The following is a 19866-nucleotide window of genomic DNA, read 5'->3' as shown; positions in this document are numbered from 1 at the left end:
CCCTTTCAGCTGCCTTGACTCACATCTCGCTTACAAAAAAAGATTAAAAACGAACTAGAAGTAAATAACCGATCATGAACCAGAGGACTTTGAAGGATCAGAAACATGTTATTGCACCAGATGAGCCGTGAAAAGGTGGAACAGCAGATGTAACCAGGACTGGAGCGTATGACTCCAACTGCAGTTTGGATCGTCAGTGTTTCCATCTGCTCTTCAGGCTCCCTGCTCATTTTAACAGCAGCACACATCCACTTCCTGTTAAAAAAAAGCATTCCGCCTGCAGACACTTCATTATCATCTTGTCGTGTTGGAGCAGCTGCTTCACAGCTGAAAATCTGAGTATTTCCCTGCCGGGGCAGGTAGACACTAAACAGGGCCTCAAGAAGAGGAAAAAGGAAATTAAACGTCAGTTTGTTGATTAAAATGAATAAATATTGAATGAAAGGCATCTTTGATTTTGTAATGTGTCCCGTAAACTAATTTTGTTATGTCATCAGTTGCGCTTGAAGGGTTTTTAAAGGTAACTCAACAAAATCCTCTTTTTCTGGTTAAAAAGCCCAGATGGCTGGTTGGTTGGAGAACGTGTTGAACAACGGACCTCGAGGCCTGGATTCTGACACCCCCCCCAGTAGATGCTCCAAACAGGGACTTGGTTTTTCTGACCTCCTCCATCAAATGTTCAGAGCACTAATTCTATCTCGCCTGTTTCGATCCCCACAGTGCTGCTTGGACCTGAGCAGTAGGGTTCTGAAATTCCACGGCTGTGACGAGGAGCTGCCCTTCCTGAACACTTGGAGCGACAGCCGGTGCCAACACGACACCAACGAGAACCTGTGATCCCTCTCCTCTGGCGGAAGCGAGCACAGCGCCCTCCCCAGGCCTCGCTGGATGCAGCAGAGCGGAAGGAGTCCGTTTGGGTCCGGACCATCATCGGTGTCTGTCACTGCCAGAGCTCGGATAAGCCTTCGCCTGTGCTGCTCTCCAGTTTCCACCTTTGTGTTTGCAGACTGGACATGTTTTTAATGACTCCATCGTCTCATCCAGTTAGTGTAGTTTGTACAGAAAACCTTAAATTCCCAGAGTGCGGTCGCTCTGTAAGATTTTGCTTTCCGTTGGGTTTGATTCATGTGCTTCGCAGCGTTCAGAAGATTTTTCAAAGGGAAAACTTTGACCATAGTTTCAGATTTTGATGTGATTTAACTGTACCTCTTCTTTTCACTCGGTCCATTGATATCAAAATGTCTACGAAACATTTTTAATGGATTAAATTACTGTTGAAAGGACCATTTTATGTGATTGCCAACCTTTAGTGACACATTTTAACAATAAAAGGTAACGTGTAATGAGGACTTCCTGTGTTTTTTTTGTTCTCATATTTTAAGATCATGAATATTCATTAAATAATTTGTCTTTTCTAGGGTTATAAATTCATTTTAATTTCACTGTGGTGTTGGTGGAAATAAAAAAAGCCCCCAAACCAGGCTGATGTAGAATCAGTTTATTCCATTAAAGTTGTAGTTTTGTGTTCTTTAAAAGCTAATAAATCTGATCCATTAAAGCTATATCCCTGTTTCAAAAGAAAACTAAATTTATGGGTTTGATTATTTCTTCCTTTTGAACCCTTGATTATTCCCTAACTTTTCCAAACATTGATTAAAGAACAAAAATAAACTTGTTTTCTGTGGTTTGTAAAGGTGTTTTTGTTGTTGATAGCTGTTGTGTTGTTGTTTGGAGGAAAAAAAGGGGAACACCATCCCAACTGTAAAACATGGGGGTGGTAGCATCATGTTGTGGGGTCGTTTTGCTGCTGGAGGGACTGGTGCATTTCACAAAATAGATGGCATCACGAGGAAAGAACAGTAAGTGGAAATATTGAAGCAACTTCCGAAGACATCAGCCAGAAAGTTGAAGCTTGGGCGCAAATGAATCTTCAAAATGGACAATGGCCCGAAGCGTTCTGCCAAGCGGGTTACAACGTGGCTTAAGGATGACAAAGTGGGTGTGTTGGAGTGGCCATCACAGAGGCCAGATCTAAATTCTACTGAACATACTGTATATGGTCAGAGATGAAAAGGTGTGGACATACAAGGCGACCTACAAACTTGGCTCAGTTCCACCATTTCTGTCAGGAGGAACGGGCCAAAATTCCTACCAGATCTTGTGGGAAACTTGTGGAAGGAAATCCAAGACGTTTGACCCAAGTACAGCAGTCTTAAGGTAATAGTACCAAATACTAATGAAATGGATGTAAACATTTGAATTTTGTAAAAGTAATTAAAAAAAACCAGTCTAATTATTCTGCCATTTAGCAAATAGAAATAATTTTGTTAATTGTAATCTAAAACAGGAAAAGTTTACTTTTATTTCATGTCTGACGGTGAGAAAAAAGAGCATGTGTGTTTATATGTGGTGTATGTAAATTTCTGGTTTAAACTGTATGTATGGATATATATGACTCTAAAAAGGCTTAAGAAAAGCCTGATATAAGCCCTTTAAATGGAGGAGCCCAAAGATCATTAGTTTTTATTTAAAACAATTGCTAACGCAGAAAACTATTTTTTATATTCTCAAGTTCAAAGGCCGTTTCAAATTGTGACCAGGGAAACATTAATCTCCTTTATTTGCAAATATCTTTGACTGTATTTGAAGTGTCCGTTTAAGTGAAAATCCCTTTTTGGTCAATTTTAATAGACTACCTAAAGGTGATTTAGAGGAGATATAAAGGCCTCAGAAACAAAACATTCCAACTGCGTGACTGCATGCAGAGTCCTGGACGAAACCCTGAAACGGCTGAATGACGAGTGCGTTTTAGCGTGCATGTTCCTCGTTTGGGCTCCTGCTTCACGTGGGAAAATGCTCTCCACCTCCCTGACAGCAAGCAAGCTGCCAAAAGCCGACCCCAACCGCCTTCCCATCCCGCCTTCAGGAGATTTTAATCGCTCTGTTGTGGCTGCTTTCGGTGCCAAGGCCTCCTTTTATTTATTTGTGTTTTCTGGCTAATGTTCCTCACGTTGACAGCTCATCTTTGGTGATTTTTCCAGGAAAAAACTAAATAAAGGGCCATCTGCCTGTCTTATCATCATGTTGTGGTGTGAAGGACCAGGAGGTGCTCACTGAAAGCTGTCAGGCTTTGTTAACACCTGAGACATGCTGTGCTTTTGCAACACACAACTCATCCAAACATGCAGAGATGATCGATGTTCTGTTTTTTTCACCTATAGTGACCCATATATATGGGAAAGGATTTGATGTATGAAACCAAATGTATTTTGGGTGTTTTTCCTCATCTGGACAGCCTTTACTCTGCCAAAGAAAACATGAATTCAGGCTGGTTGTGTTTTGTTTCGTTGGCTGAAACCTGAAACGACAGCACAGAGGACTGACAGGCCGACGTGGAAACTTCATTTCTACTTGAAAGGAGCAGCGAGGGAAGCTGAAATGAGTAAACAGGCTGTTTGTGGGAGGATTTAGAACAGTTTGTACATTGATTTCAGAGAAAAACAACCCGTTTGTGCCCTTCAGTGGCACCGCCGTCTATATAAAGCTCAGAGGATCCAGATGTTCCCACAGCATCAAGAGAACAACTGATTCGAACAATCTGACTATGTAAGGAGATCCAGATGGATGTTCCGGGACAAAGAGAAAAATAATGATGGATTTCAAAAGTGAAGAAAAATCGTGTTTCATCTCATCTATACAGTGTTTCCTGTCCTCCTTTTAAAGGAGAATAAACCAGGTAAAACTGTCTTATGGACAATTTGAATGGAGAGGTTTGTTCTTTGCATAAATTTCACCTACTTTGAGAACTCACCCTAAATAATCTCCAATAGTAATAATTATTGTTAAAACAAACTAACCCAAATCCATAACATCAATGCTCTTTCTTTTAAAGTGAATCAGACTGTTCAAGTAATGCAAGCTATAGATGCGTCCTTATCTTTTCACTGTAGGACTACAACTGTTGTAGTCCTGGAAAAAGAATGGAGCAAAAAAAAAAACAGAAGAAAAAGCTAAAAACAAAAAGAAAATAGGGCAAAAAAAGGAATTAAATTGGGTCAAACACAGAAAAAAATTACAGCAAAAAGAGAAAAAATCAGAGCGAAAAAAGTACCAATATTAATTAGGTTAAAGGTCAATGTAGTGAGTAACATGTCATATGCTTTTACACATTTGCATGTGCAGACTAACAAATATGACAGTTTTTTAAAAATCTTTGCTGAATGTCTTCATAATGGGTCATCAAGTTAAAAACACTGGCAAATATGTTTTCAATGTTATGACATTTTGAAATGCAGCACATTTTTTGTCTTGCAAACCAAAATTTTAGTAAAAAGATACTTGGACCTGAGAACATTGATCTAAATACACAGCAAATTTAAAGCCAACAGATAAGAAGGTGACAAAATAAATGATTTTCCTTAAAACTGATAAGCATTGTTGTAGTTTCCACAGTTTTTTTCCCCACAAAGTCAAATAAAAACTCGATAGCAAACGCGCCACAGTAGTTTTTGCACGTCTCTTGTCATGAGTTGTTAAAGTCTCACTCAGATCTATTTTCAAAGCGTCCCAGTGGCCTTTTTAATAAGATAAAATAAAATAAAATAACATTTTCTAAAACTTGTTTTTTAGGACATAGTTTCTGCAGAGCAGCATGAGTTTGTCATAAATTCACTTCTTAGTTGTGGGTGGGACTGTTGGCAGGGAGTAAGCCCGCCCCCTTTCCCATCATCCATCTGCTTACGTGCCCTCCTGCTAGCTTACAGCCCCTCACACCCTCAACCTAACATGAGCGACGCAACAAAGATGGTGAGCTCTATTGGAGCTATTCAGCCGTACAGTTTAGATCCAGATGTCAGCCAGGATGAGGAAAACGAAGACGTACGCGAGGAAGCAGTGGATAAGATATTAAGAAGGTCTTTTTCAAACTGCATTCTTTCATCTGCTCCTGATTCCCAGTTAGGAAATACTCAAAAATATAATGTCAAGCTTAACTTTCTTTATACATCAAGAGAAAAATGCCACAAGAACATGTTCAAAACACCATTTTCATCAGAATAGGTTCTCCTCCATTCTTGCATCTGGATTATTTGTCTTATTTTATGACAGATGTTTCCCGTCAGACTGGATTCATTCTGACATCTTGCGCCGCCAGCTTTTACTTTATCTCTGCTTCACCTTCCTGCACCGGTGAGCCCGGGAGCAGAGGTCAGAAAGCCTCCCTTGTCAACAAATTGACATGAAGCCTCGTTAGAACAAAGCCGCTTCAAAACCGCCCCCCCCCCTCGCTCGAGTTGAGTTTCTCTGCAAACCACATCCTGTTCGAACGCCTGCTACAACAGCGTTTGCACGCAGAACTCAGTTCTGTTGGACTTTTTTCCGTTCTCACACCAACAAACCGGCTTCACAAGCTTTTTGTGGGGTGACAGAAAAACGTGTTGAATTTTGAACTGTCACGTTTTACACATCTTTGCTAGAATCTGCCCGCCTCCTGAAAAGGTGCCGTAGAAAGAAAGGAAAAAAATCTAGCTTCGCGGTAAACAGTTGACTCTGAATCAGAGCGTTGACGGCACAGATCTGCCCTCACCTCTGTTCATGTATGAACAGCACAAGATTTTCACACGTTATTTTAGCTAAATTAGATGAGGAGGCAGAGCTTTCAACAGCTATTCAGAAAAAAATGTATATGCAGTAAAAATATTTGTTAAAAAAAAAGTAGCTTAGAGATGATTTAATAAAAAAGTATTTCTGCTTTATCTGTATTTTAATGACAAAACACCCACAAAAGATCAAGAAATTGAAACAAAGAACAGCTGGCATCTTTTTTACCTTTATTGTCCCTGCTTTATTTTAAAAATGTCCTATTTTGTTGAACTTTGATTTATAAAAGATGAAAAATCAAAATGGATGGTTCAATAAAGAGTAACTTATTCCATTCATTGCTGTAGGTGCTTTAAAAAAATACATTTTTACTTTAAATAAAACAAAATGTACAGAAAATAAAGGAAACCAAAACTTTAAAACTTAAAGTCCCACTTCATATTTCTATCTGTTCTAAAAGTGTTCCCATGGTCTTTTAATTATAGTTGTTGTTTTTAGCCAAAATGAAAGGTAAAAAAATGGTGTAGTTTTTAAGACAGTTTCTGCAGAGCAGCATGAGTTGATCAGAAATTCAGTTGTGGATGGGACTGTTGTCACACAAGTAATTCTTTTTTTTGGCTTTCTCTCCTGCTAGCTTACAGCTCCTCACACCCAACCTAACGTTGGCAGTGCAACAAAAACGAAGAGCAATATCAGAGCTATCCAGCCGTACAGTTTGGATCCAGATTCCAGCTCAGACGAGGAAAACAAAGACGTTCATGGATCTATTTGTCTGCAAGTGGATGCATCAGAATGGAGCAGAGCAAAGAGTCCTTATCTCCCACTGTTTTATATTGATTTTAACAAAGAAATAATCAGAATCTTATTTTTAAGCTCAAATCTTCTTAAACTTGTCCTTCATTATCAGAAAAATGCTACAAGAACATGTCCAAAACATTGGAGTGGGTCTTTGAGGTCTGGTGAGAATCAGGAAACCCGCAGACACAATGAGGGACGGGAGGAACTCGAAAGCAGCTTTGCAATCAAAGCTCTTTCCATGATGCAAGTCGACGTTCTGTTGGCCTGATAAGAAAAGAAATGAAAACAAAGGCAGCGACTGTGAGCGTCTATTCTCTTACTGTAACTGTTTGCAGGGAAAGAAAACGGTTCATTTACATCTAAGCTCAGTGTCGATTTTACTTATCCTGTGTGGTTTTATCTTTATTTAATCTTATAAACATGTTATTTGGCTGTAAAAACTATTCTTTTCAGTGAACCTAATGTGATTAATGTTCTTCTTTTGTTGGTGGTTAACACTCTTGTCTTTTTATTTGACAACTCCATCTTTAAATCTGTTGTTTTTTTCCACTTAGTGCAAACCAACAGCTATTCATCTTTTATTTATCGCACCTCCAGGCTCGTTCGATGCTCATCAGGGTTCAATTCCTTGGACTTTCCGCTCCGTTTATCAAGCGTGAACTCCGGTGTGGACCGAACGAGTGTGTTTGAGAGGGGTGGGCATCAACCCGTTGGTGCTATTGGCACTAAAATGAGAACAAAGGTGAAGTTTTGAAATAAAAAGTCATTTTTAATCAAAATTAAAGCAGATTCCATGTCATTTCCTTCTGTTAGATTTTAGAACCCTTTGTGGCCCACGAGTCTAATAGTTTACCCATCCCTAGTTTAGGGTGAACCAGGTGAAGTAAACGACTGTGTTTAAAAAGGAAGTGCGGTCAAATTTCGGGCAATGAAAAAAATTAAAACAAAAATTGTGTTTAAGAAAATCCCGCAGCACCTCTTTCAGACGCAAAAGTCTCATTCAAGCGTCTTGAGCGGAGTTTTTGTGATGAACCAGAGGAGTCATGTGACTGAAAAAGAATCCACAAATATGTGAACCCACCAATATTGAAACGCGAACACGCGGGGAAACAATGTATGTTTTAGAGCTGGAGTTTGTCTCAGCAAAAATGGCTCACATACTACTGAAAAAATGTGGATACCCCTGACGAAAACACTGTGTGTTACGAAGAAACAAAGAAAAAGTAAAAGATAAAGATAAAAGATAAAGATAGAAGAAGATAAAAAAAATTGAAATCAAAGTAACGTACAAGTACAAAATACAATTAAGTAAAATGAAAACAATTGTGTTAACTAAAGTTAAAAATGAAAAAAAATACATAAAATAAGATAAAACTCTTTCAGAGCTAAACCGACAATGTAGAATTAACGAAAAGTTTAAAGAGAGTAAATGTGGTGCAGTAGAAGCACCATTATCATTTACTACAGAAAAACAAGATGTTTTATGGGAACATTTGTTTTTCTTCTTTGTTTTTTTTTCTGCAGTCTTGGTTGGGCAACACTGCCCCCTACTGAGCAGCGTTCAGTACTGCATTGTTGGATTGCTTTGACCTTAGCTTTGTAGAATAAAATCAACATTGGTAATTTAATGATCTTTCTTTGTCTTTTTGATCCACAGGATTATTCCTGTGTAAAAGGAACCCTAACTTACTTGCCAGATTAAAGTGAATATGGAGGCAAAATCTTTACATTAAGAAGCAATGACTGTGACAATGATGCATAAATGTCTACATGAAGATGTGCAGACACTGGGCACCACTACTATGACAGCAGAGAAGATGGATAATATGACTTCTAGTTTACGGGTTTGAATTGACAATATTCTGTACGGACAAACAACTTCATTTTTAACTGTTGATGTATCTGTCTTATGATGTAAATGTCTTATTTATGATGTCATGGACCACAAATGCACAAAAGCATTTTTTGTGTGTAAATGCTCTTGAGTTTAAAGTCAAACAGAAAAGAGTTTAGCAGCAGGAAGTAAGCGTCTGCTTTAGATTTCTGCTTGACTTCACACAATTAGATGCAGTTTCAGTTCAGCGTGGGCAGAGAGGCGTTTTGTCGAAACTCACAGTGGCCTCATTACAGCCGGTTAACACTCACAACACGACCATCATGGGGAAAAAAACCCAATTTAACTTCTACCGCTTAAAGGCTGTGATGCATTTTCATTTCTTTATCAGTAGCCTGTATGCATGTCCTTCCTATTGGAGCTGCAGAATGGCGGCACGCACAGGGATAGACTCAGACCCCAGAGTGGCATGTAGAATTAAGTCCCACTCCGATCATCTTTTGATCTATTTTCAAAGCGTTCTCAGTGGTTATGCTGTTTTTAACCAAAATCCCAAAATCTGTGTCACTGTCCAGGACATAGTTTCTGCAGGGCAGCAGGAGTTCATTAGAAATTCACCTCCCAGTTGTGGGTGGGACCATTGACACAGAGCAACCCCACCCCCCTTTCCCTTCCTGTTGCTGAGAGCTCTCTGTTTACACTCTCTTCCGCTAGTTTACAGTCCCTCACATCCACAATTTAACACGAATGGTGCAAAAAAAAATGCAGAGCAATATTGGAGCTATCCAGCTGAACAGTTCCGATCCAGATTCCAGCTCGGAACACGGATTTGTTTGTCTGCAAGCGGATGCATCCGAATGGAGCGCAGCAGTGTATTTTCTACGTCACAAATACGATCTTTTTCAAATTGCGTTTTTCCATCTGCTCCTGATTTACAACAATTTGAATAAAGAAATATTCAGAAAAGAATGTTTCATCTTAATTGTGTTAATATGGTGAGAAAAATGCCACAAGAACATGTTAAAAACACCAAAAACACCATTTTCATCAGCGTGCGACTTCAAGCTCCTGTCCACTAACATCTAAGTCCAGGAGAACATGCATCCAACTGGAGATACTTGTAATTCTCTACTAAGAAAAGGAATTCACAACAGATGACTGAAGTCCAAAAACCGAGTTTTAGGTAAATTTAGATGTTAAAAAGATATTCCTTTCTGATCTTTTGCAATTCGTCAATGGACTCTTTGTAAAACTGGACAGAGTTGACGTCACACAACCAAATCAAGTCAAGTCAGTCGCCATTTTTTGCGACACGGACACCACCAAGTTGGAGCCAGAGGTCATCAGTAAGTAGTGATTGGTCGGTGTCTGTCTGAGTGGATATTTCTATGGCAACCACCATCTCCAATCAGGAGGGAGCTTGTTGGAAGTCCAAGCCCCCAACCACTTAAAACCTGGCAACGCGAAACCTGTCAACCATCTTTAACGTTGGACGTGGGGGCCAGCAGGCTCCACCCACTTTTATTGAGGCATTTAATTGGCCAGTTCATAACTTGAATAACATAAAGAACCAGAGTAATTTGTCAAGATACTGGTTACTGATTAACAGCTGTTTATTTCTCTATAGAAGTCTATGGGACATTGGGTACCTCCTGTTTGGAACGCTCTGGGGTGGGGGTTACTCAGTCCAGTTCTCATATACAATCAAAGGTTTCTTCACAACCCAAAGCCATTAGCTGCAGGTGAAGGTCTGAACACACTGGAAATTCTCAGGGGACTCAGGTAAGGAATGACTCACGTGGATGTCTACTGCCACACATTTTCTAATTCCTGAGGTGGCTCCAATAAAACACTTTCCTTTATGATACAGGTATCAACACACCGGGATCGACACATTGTTAGTGAGCAATGTTTGACAGAATTACTTTTACCAGCTTATATCTAAATAAGATGCTCTGTCACATCAGTGTCAGAGTTTAGAGTTCCTACCGGTGGTGGCTGCAGTCCTCATCAGGGCTTTACAGGTGTGAGTGGTTCTCAACGTTTAACTGGAAGGAAGGTGCACTTCTTTTGGCCACAGGCTTTGTTTGGCCGGGTGGCAACACAGCAGGATCCCGTCTTACAATCTGAAAGTCAGAAGAAGAGTTTCAAACTGAGGATGTTGTTTAGTTTACTGAGAACTTTAGAGGGAACTAGTGACTCTGTTTCAAAGAGGCAAGAAGGATCTATGAACTTTTCATGGAGGTAATTATCCATTTTTTGACACTGACATAAACCACAAATGTTTTTTTCTTAGCAATCATATTTTGCAACTGGAATCTCTGCCCCTCCCACAGACCAGCATGGACCATAGATTTTTTTTTTTGTCTGAGGTATCTGTAGTTATAGATAGAGAATAGTGGACTTCAGGAGTTCTTTTGCTTTATTCAACCTGAATATTTACATTATTGTTCCGTGTCCCAGCAGCTGAACTGATCCGCTGTAGGACTGCTGGGCGCTGCCTTAGAGAGAAGCCCCGTCTCCTGGAGTGAGCGGGCTGCTCCTCCACGTTGAGAGGAGCCAGTTGAGGTGGCTCAGGCATCTGGTCTGGACGCCTCCCTGGGGAGGTGTTCCGGGCATGTCCCAAGAAAGACCCGGGACATGCTGGAGAGACTACGTCTCTGGACTGGCCTGGGAACGCCTCGGGGTCCCCTCAGAGGAAGTCTGGCCGTCTTTGCTTAGACTGCTGCCCCCCCGACCCAGTCCCATAAGAGTGGAAGAAGATGGGTGGATGGATGGGTGGATGGATGGATGGATGGGTGGATGGATGGATGGATGGGTGGATGGATGGGTGGATGGATGGATGGGTGGATGGATGGATGGATGGGTGGATGGATGGATGGGTGCATGGACTTACATTACTGGATTGAACTCAACTTTAGAAGAACAAACGTTAACCCTTTACCCCCGGATCTTTAGCTCCAGTATTGTTCGTCTTTTGACGACCGTAACTCTTCAACCGTTTACGCAGTTTACTGAATTTCAGCAGATACTGAAGCAGAGAGGAGCAGCCTTTTGCTCATTTGCAACACTCAACAGTACTGAAGTGTTCACACGATCAGCGTGAATCTGCTGATTCTGATGCATCACAATCTGCTGATTCCCATCGATTGCATTACAAACAGTAAAGTTGGTCAAAGAGTGTGTTTCATTTAAGTGTCGCCGATGACACCTCCTGCGTTAAAGGGTTAACAAAATATAACGAAAAAGAAGCTAACATATTTATTTACCGGTAGTTTGTTCCCAAATTTGCATCACTTTTACTCTATGTTTCCGACGTATAACGTCTAGTCTGTGCTGCATAAATTAAGAGCCTCTTCTCCCAATTCAAGTCTTTTCACAACAGCCGAACTGAAGTCTGTTCTACCATCAATCATCCATCAATCAATTTGCCTCCTCCTTTATGTTGTATGTTTTACAGAACAAATCCATCTATTGCTCCCCCTGTCTCAGCGGGCCGGAAAAATTCTAGAAGACAATGTGATTTTTTTTCTCGTAACCTGCTGCCTTCTGGCAGACATTTCAGGTCCAGAACAAACAGTGTGTGTGTGTGTGAAGGCTTTCTATTCTATTCTATTCTATTCTATTCTATTCTATTCTATTCTATTCTATTCTATTCTATTCTATTCTATTCCATTAAATATCCTTAACTGGGGAATTTATAAATGTAACATTTAAATCAAATCAAATAAAAACGAAAGTCAAATGAAATGAAATACAATCAAAATTGTACAACTGAAAACAAATATTTAATTTCTTTCTTTCTTTTCTTTTTGCCCCCTGCCAAAAACCCTTACCCCTCCACTTACCCTTTTTATCCTAATGCCCTAATGATTTGTAATGGCCTCCCACTCTGCTGTTCTCATATGGCACCCCTTCTACCCCCCAATACAGAATGTCCTAGATCCCCCCTTGTGCAGCACATAGATGAGCTCAAAATTTGCCTCAACTTGGTCTCCTTTCATAGAACAAAGTTTAAACTTTTTTTTTTTTGTGGTGCTCCTGCTTAGTATTCAGCACGATCTGCAGTCTGACTGCGTCTTCTCCTCTTTTATCCCTTTAAAGCACTCTGGTTTCTGTTTATTTAAACTGAAACTGTTGATGTTCAAGTCCAATTCTTCAAGATTGAATCTCACTTCCCTATTAAAAAAATAACAATTTTGTTTTAATGGATTCTGTGGTTCTTCTTTACAAAAGCATCACATAGTGAACAAACAGAAAAAAGATGAGTCAGACTATTTCTATTCACGTCTCTGAAATGGCTTGGATGTCAAAGTGAGGCTGGATTTAAAAACCTGGAACAAAACACTTCAGTCCTCCAACATCCAGCATCAAACACCAGAGGATCTGCAGGAAGCACCTCATCATCATCATCAGCAGCAGCAGCAGACCCATCCTCCTTCATCTGCTCCGATGAAACCAGAGGCGGTGAAATCTGCTCATGTCGTTCGTTCGGCCGGCAGACGAAGATGAAATGCATCAGAATCCGGCTTCACAAACGCGAGGCTGCAGCTAATCAGGGGTGTCGGAGCCCCCAGAGGCTGCGGGACGTCCACAGACTGAGGTTGTGTCAGCTCCACGCTGCAGACAAATCTGCTTTCATGGCAACATCAGGCCTTTGTTAGTGGAGAAGAAGTAGTTCAAGACGGAAAGAACGAAAGGCTCATGTTTTGAAAGCTCAATCATTCAAATGTTCTTTACTGAATCGTTAAGAAGATATACAGGCCCCTAACTCTCCCCTTCTGCCCCGCCCCTCTGGTCAAAGCTTCGTGCGATCATTCATGAAAAATGGCAACTTTTCTGTTCATTATATCTTTATTGCAACCAATTTATTTTTTTGGTCATCTGGGGGTGACGAACAGTTCTAGGTCATTTTTAAATGAGTTCAGTTTTGTAAACACAACTGAATTTGTGTAACGAGAATCGGACAGATTCAGCTGGTTGCCTTCCAGACAGTGGCGGTTCTACACTAACTTACTCCCTGGGCGAGTAACCCCACAGGCGCCCCCCCCCCCCCCCCCCCCCACCCGCACACATACAAAATTTTTTTTTTTTTTTTTTTTTTTTTTCTTTTTTTTCTAACTTGTCCTGTCCAACAGCTAGGCAAACAGATGAGAGCTGAGGGCCTCTTGTGTTGGACATATTTTATTTTAACAAGAGGGGTTATTCATCTTCAGACAAACCAAAGGTATGTCTGAATAAACCCCTTTTGTAATTGAGGCCAAAATTTATTAATTTCAATCATGTTTGAAAATCTTTGGTGTTGGACCGGACGGAAAAGGAAAGAGGGGAAGAAGAGAGAGGGACGTTAGAGAGAGGGGGGGGTAGGAGGGTGATAATAGGAGGGGAAGGGGGGTAAGACCATGAAGCAGCATAGAGCAGACAGGTTTACTGGTTGTTTATCGTTACGGTACGGTTCAAATGTAGTACAAAAAGGGCGGGGCCTGTTCACACACACTCAAATATTATCAACACACCTGCTAGCCGCAAAAATGTCCACATGTCAACATGCACACAAAACAGATAGTGTTCACGAACGCATACCTATGCCTTTAAGCCAACTAGTGTGAAATCTTTCATTCATTCAATCATGCAAACTATTAGTGCAAAGGTGAGCTAACACCTGTGCTCAGGTGAGTGTTTATGTTCTTCTAAAATGGATGGTGGAATGTGAAAAGAAGGAGGAGGAGCGCCCAGCCACCCCCACACCCATACCCCCGCCGCAGCAGCAGCGGCAGCCGGAATTCCCCCAACGCCACACGGGAACAGGCAGGGAACAACCGCCCCCCGGGCGACCAAGACCGCCACCCAGGCCAGGGCCAGCCGGACCGCCGCGAGGCCCCCAGAGCCAGAGAGCAGGGAGGCGCAGAGGGAAAGAGAGCGCCGCCCCAGCCCAGCCAGGAAAGCAGCCCCCCGCCGCGCCGGAAGAGCCCAACGCAGGGCCCCACCGGAGAGGGACGCCCACAGCCCCAGACGAGCACCCCACCACCACCCAGGAGTTCCGGGCATCCCCCCGCCCCGACCCCAGGTACGAGCCAGGACCCCCCAAGGGAGACCCGCTCCGCACTCCAGGCAGCCACCCACCCGGCCCACGGTTGGTCCAGGTAGGAGCAAGGCAGGGGCCCGCCGCCCCCGCCCAGGAGGGGGGAACCCCGGGGAAAAAAGGGCGGCCCACAAGGGATGTTATAAATATGGCCCGACCAGGCTCGGCCATGTTGGAAGTTTGGCGGGGCCCAGCGCCCAGGGGCAAGGACCAGGACCCACCCCCCAGGGACACGAACACCCCCGGCTCAGGTGTAATATGAACCCCCCCACCGTGCGGAGAGAGCACCGCCGGGCCCAGGGAGCCGGCACCCAAGGGACACGGCCGCCATCGCCAAGGGGCCCGCACCCCCCACCAGGGAAGGGGTAGGGGACAGATGGACCCAGGTCCCACCTTCCTTGTAAAATGTGTGTGCGTGTATGGGTGTTTGAGAGGGTGTTTGTGTGCATGTGTGTGTGTTTATGTTTGAATGTATATATTGAAGGGGGAGGGGTGTGTGTACTAAGGGGGGTGCAGTTAAAATTGGCAAGTAGGGCACTAAGGGGACATCTCCTGATTACTCACAGTGATGTCCCCTCACCCTCCACACCAAGGGGCCCTAAATGTCTAAGGTGCGGTTAAAATTGGCGGGTAGGGTGCCAGGAGGACATCTGCTGCTTGCTTGCAGTGATGTCCAAGCACCCCCCCTACCAAGGACCCTACATGTCTAAGGTGCAAATAAAACCGAAAGAGGGGGGGCCCACTCCATATGGCAACCATAGGAGGGGGGCCACTCCCAAGTAGCCCCCCCCCCAAGGCGCATCGCAGGCTAGACCCCCCACCCCCTCACCCTAATATGAGGTTATATAAGGAAGGGGGTAAGTTGGGGACAGCTGGTAGACTGTCCCCCGGTGGTCAAACAGCCGTCCCCCAGCCCACCCCCAGCAAAGGGGCCAGGGCCACCCAGCCCAGGGGCCCACCCCCGGAGGCGCCGACACCCCAGGCCCGGCACCACCCACCCCACACAGAGAGAGAGGAGCCAGAAAGCGTCGCCCCCCCCCGGAGCAAGCCCAGGCCCCCACCCCCAGACGCCGGCCCTAGAAGAGCTCTGGTCAGGCCTCGACGGGACCGAGGAGGCCAACCGGCCGAGGCAACCACTGATTGCCTCAGCGGAGACCCCGACCCGCTAGCCCCCCCGACCCGTAATAATAATGGGCCCCCCCTCCCCCCCAGAACGCCCCCCCACAGGACAGGGCCGACAAGCCCCCCACCCCACCCCACCCCAGACCCCGCAGCCGAAGCGGGTGACACCCAGAGCGACCGGGGGCCCCGAGAGGGTTGTCCCGTCCCGTCCCAGAGCCAGGGAAGGGCCGATCCCAGCCCCAGGTGCAGATGGGCAGCCCATCCGGCGCCGCTGGGCCCCCCCCACCCGAGCAGGGCCCCCCGCCAACCCCCCCCAGCACAGGCAAAGGGACCACCCCCCCAAGCCAAGCCAGACCACCACCCCACCCCCCCACCACGCACCCCCACACCCAAGCCCAGAGGACCACGCAGCGCCCCAGCCCGCCCCACCCAGGCACCGGACCCGACCCCCCAACCAACGGAGCCCCCCACCGCCCCCGCCAGGCACCGGAAGCCCCGACCCCCACCCCAAACCACGGCAGAAGGGCAAGGAGCAGCGACGACCAAGCCCCCCACCCCTTAAGTCATGGAGTCAACCACAGGAGACCAGAGAGACTGAATTCTTTCAAAGTTACTTGAGCTTTGGGCTGACATTTTTTCCAAGCTGATATGATCAAACAGCAGATTTCTGTGTTGACTTATGTTTATATTTTTCTTGTTTTTCCAATTTATTAAAATAGTTTTTTTGGCAATACAAAGAGTTATGAAAATGATAGATGCTAATCCTTCTTCTATATCGATGGCACTCATGTCACCAAGCACACAAAGTGACGGTGAGGCAGTGATTGAAACCTTAAGCCAGACTGATAAATCGGCACATACCTGCTGCCAGAGAGCCTGGACAGGAGTGCAGAACCACAGTGCGTGCATGTAGCTGTCGGGTAGATTATTATCACAGTGCTCGCAAATGTCTGAGTTACTGAGACCCATCTTGAACATCCTCTGTCCAGTGTAGTAAATTCTGTGAAGAGTTTTGAGATGGATTAGCTGCAGATTTGGACTTTTTGTCAGTTTAAAGGTGTTTAGACAAAGTTCTGACCAGAAGCTTTCATCTGTGCTGATGCTCAAATCTGCATCCCATTTTTTTGTTGGAAGGGCAATATTGTTATCTAAATTACATAAAAGTTTGTATATTTTGGAGAGAGTTCTATTCATTGAAAAATTAATCAGAGTGGTAACTACATCTGGTAGCTTTAAATCGTCGTCTTTAATTTTATACTTTTTAGTAATACTTGATTTAAGTTGCTGATATTCCAAGAAGTTATTTATTCCATGTTTGTCTTGAAGTTCCTGGGGGGTTATGAATCTTCTATCAATAATTACGTGCTCTAGTTGTTTTATGCCCCCTGCTTGCCAAGCTGGGAAGTGAATCATTTTTTTGTTAATAAGGATGTCCGGGTTGTTCCAGATGGGTGTCATTTTGCACGGTTGAATTGATGATTTTGATATTTTGAGAAATTCCCACCAGGCTGTTAAGGTGGCATTTATATTAATGCTTTTGAAACAATCCTGTTTTTTAACTGTTTGGCTAATAAATGGTAGCTGTGACAGGTTGATCTTTCCACATAACGCCTGTTCCAAGTCTAACCATGAGTTGGTTTCTGGATTATTTTTTAACCATTTTAAGATGTATTGTAATCTATTTGCAAGAAAGTATTTGTGGAAGTTAGGTAATTCTAATCCTCCACAGTTTTTTGCAGATTTTAAAGTTTTTAGACTAATTCTTGCAGGTTTGTTGTTCCATAGAAAGCTTGATATGGATGAGTCTAATGTTTTGAACCATTTTAATGGCGGTTGTGTGGGAATCATTGAGAAGAGATAATTAACCTTGGGTAAGATTTTCATTTTAACCGTGGCTACCTTGCCCATAAGGGACAAAGGCAGGTTGGTCCAGCGTGTTAGATCGTCCTGTATGCTTTTCAGTAATGGGGTGTGGTTTAGCTGCACCAGTTCTGATAGTTTGGGGGAAAAGTAGATACCCAGATATTTGATATTTCCTGTTTTAACTGGAATTGTGAGTCTTTGTTCCATATTCCTGTTGAGTGGTAATAAAACAGACTTATTCCAATTAATGGAATAGTCTGATATGGAGGAGAATTCATTTATGATCATTGCTGTTTCATTTACAGAATGTAAATTCCTTAAAAACAGTAATATGTCATCCGCATAAAGACTAATTTTATGATGGCTGTGTTTGGTTTTTATTCCTATAATGCTCTCATTCTGTCTTATTGCTGCAGCTAAAGGCTCAATGAATATAGCAAAAAGAGAAGGAGAGAGTGGGCAGCCCTGTCTGGTTCCTCTTCCAAGAAAAAACCTGTTTGAAGTCTGTTTATTAGTTCTAACTGATGCATTGGGGTTGTGATATAATATTTTGATCCAATTGATGAATGCTTCTCCAAAACCAAACTTCTGGAGGGCAGCAATAAGGAACTTCCAATTAACTCTGTCAAAGGCTTTTTCAGCATCCAGCGATAGTACCGTCATTTCCTGGTTTTTAATGGTGGCAAAGTCTATTATATTAACTAGTCTACGGACATTATCATCCGAGTGTCTGCCTTTGATGAATCCAGTCTGGTCGAAGTGAATTATGTGAGGAGTGATTTTTTCTATTCTCTGTGCTAGTGCTTTGCAGATAATTTTTACATCTGCATTGATTAGAGAAATAGGGCGATAGCTTGAAGGACTAGTGGGATCTTTGTCTGGTTTTAGAAGAAGAATTATGTTGGCTGAGTTCATGTTAGGTGGCATTGATTGGCTCTCATTAATAGATGTGACAGTTTTATAAAATGTTGGTGCCAGTTGTTCCCAGAATTCTTTATAAAACTCAGCAGGAAAGCCGTCAGGCCCTGGTGCTTTACCATTGGGCATAAGTAACAGAGCTTCATGAAGTTCAGACGGCGAGAGCGGAGAATCTAAGTTTGTGATTTGATCCTCATTTAGCCTGGGTAGGTTTACATTATTAAGAAATGAGTCAATACTTTGCTCTGACGGATTGATCTGCGGTGTGTACAGGTTTTTATAAAAGTTTTCAAATGCTTTATTAATCTTGACCGGGTCATGAGTGACATTTCCTGTTTGGTCCATAATAGAGGTGATAGATGATTTTTCTCTGTTAATTTTAAGCTGATTAGCCAGAAATTTGCCAGATTTATTAGAGTTTTCAAATCTTTCAAGTCGTAGCCTTTGTATTTGAAATTGTGTTTGTTTATTAATGATGTCATTTAACTGCAGCTTTAAATTTTTCAGATCTCTCAGAATGTGTTCCTGTGCAGAAGCAGCAGAAGCAGTCTCCAGGGTTTTGATTTTATTTTCTAATTCTAATAAATCTGCTTTCTCTTTGCGTTTTTTGTGCGTTGAATAAGAAATGATTTTCCCTCTCATGACTGCCTTTGCTCTTTCCCAGAGAAAGCACGGTGGGATGTCTGGAGTATTGTTGAAGTCTAAGAAGGTTGCCCACTCTTTTTTAAAGAATTCAAGAAATTCCTGGTCCTTTAACAGAGACGTATTAAACCTCCAGGTTGTACCAGAGGGTGTGGATTTTTCCCTAGAAATGTTTACAGAGACTGGTGCATGATCACTGATAATAATTGGATGGATATTGGAGCTTTGAATATTTTTTAAAAGAGAGTTACTGATTAATAAATAGTCTAAACGGGAGTGTGAATAGTGAACTGGAGAAAAAAAGGTGAACCCTTTAGTGTTTGGGTGACATGAGCGCCACGCGTCGCAGAGACACATACAAAATTTGACAACATCCTGTTGTGTTCCCTATCTTCTTTTTAGCAATTTTACATAAAAAATGCATGCATTTTCTAGACTCGTATTACAGGGGGGTCAAACTCAGTCAAACACGCTTAAGGTTTTTGGCCGAAGAAGATAAACATTTACTGAACACACTAAAGCTAAACTTTTAAACCTTTTAAACTGAACTTTTTTAACATAAATATGCATAAAAACAGGAACACAAGTTAACTTAAACCCTAAATAACTTGTAATATTTAGCTCTCCATAGAAATATATTCTGTCAAAATTATACAAATATGAACATGCTGCAGAATAAAACAAAGAAAGCCTGGAAATATTAATAAGAAATTACAATTCAAATATTTCCGTTTATTTTTTGCTCTTTCATCATTTTTTAGAGCATTTTTTTAAGCTGGACTCCTGCTTCATTTTTAGCAATAATTTCTTAATGTGTGACGTCCTGAGTGAGTCTTTGTGAAACATATCAGAGGGATTAGATCTAAAAAAAAAGTATTGTGATTAATATGTTTATGTCTTATAAAACATAAAAGACAGAACTCATCAGTGGGATTACTCCAAAAATATTTGGCATTTCCCCTAAATTTGTGCAACACCAACAGTAGAAATCCTCCAAAAAAACTCAATC

The 19866-nt window shown here is 42.5% G+C and overlaps 1 protein-coding gene and 2 long non-coding RNA genes across 3 annotated transcripts in view; 2 read left to right on the top strand and 1 right to left on the bottom strand.

Annotated features, from left to right (window-relative positions):
- nrip2 (nuclear receptor interacting protein 2) overlaps positions 1 to 1343 on the top strand; it is a 31606-nt gene extending 30263 nt beyond the window's left edge. The window contains exon 6 of the mRNA XM_023952345.2: positions 721 to 1343. Within this exon, the coding sequence (XP_023808113.1) occupies positions 721 to 837 (117 nt within the window). The 3' untranslated portion in view covers positions 838 to 1343. The remainder of the gene's footprint in view (positions 1 to 720) is intronic.
- The window catches only part of LOC144989408 (uncharacterized), a 28051-nt gene that overhangs the window by 7356 nt on the left and 829 nt on the right, over positions 1 to 19866 (bottom strand). The window contains exon 2 of the long non-coding RNA XR_013653552.1: positions 10220 to 10356. This is a non-coding gene — a long non-coding RNA (uncharacterized LOC144989408). The remainder of the gene's footprint in view (positions 1 to 10219; positions 10357 to 19866) is intronic.
- Positions 2657 to 9199, top strand: LOC144989407 (uncharacterized). The gene is made up of 2 exons (XR_013653551.1): positions 2657 to 3736; positions 6233 to 9199. It is a non-coding gene; the product is annotated as an uncharacterized LOC144989407 (long non-coding RNA).

The sequence above is a fragment of the Oryzias latipes genome, chromosome 23 (assembly GCF_053564925.1).
Source record: "Oryzias latipes strain Hd-rR chromosome 23, Olatipes_Hd-rR_3.1".
Taxonomy (NCBI): Eukaryota; Metazoa; Chordata; class Actinopteri; order Beloniformes; family Adrianichthyidae; genus Oryzias; species Oryzias latipes.
This window is presented reverse-complemented; position numbering and strand designations above follow the sequence as displayed.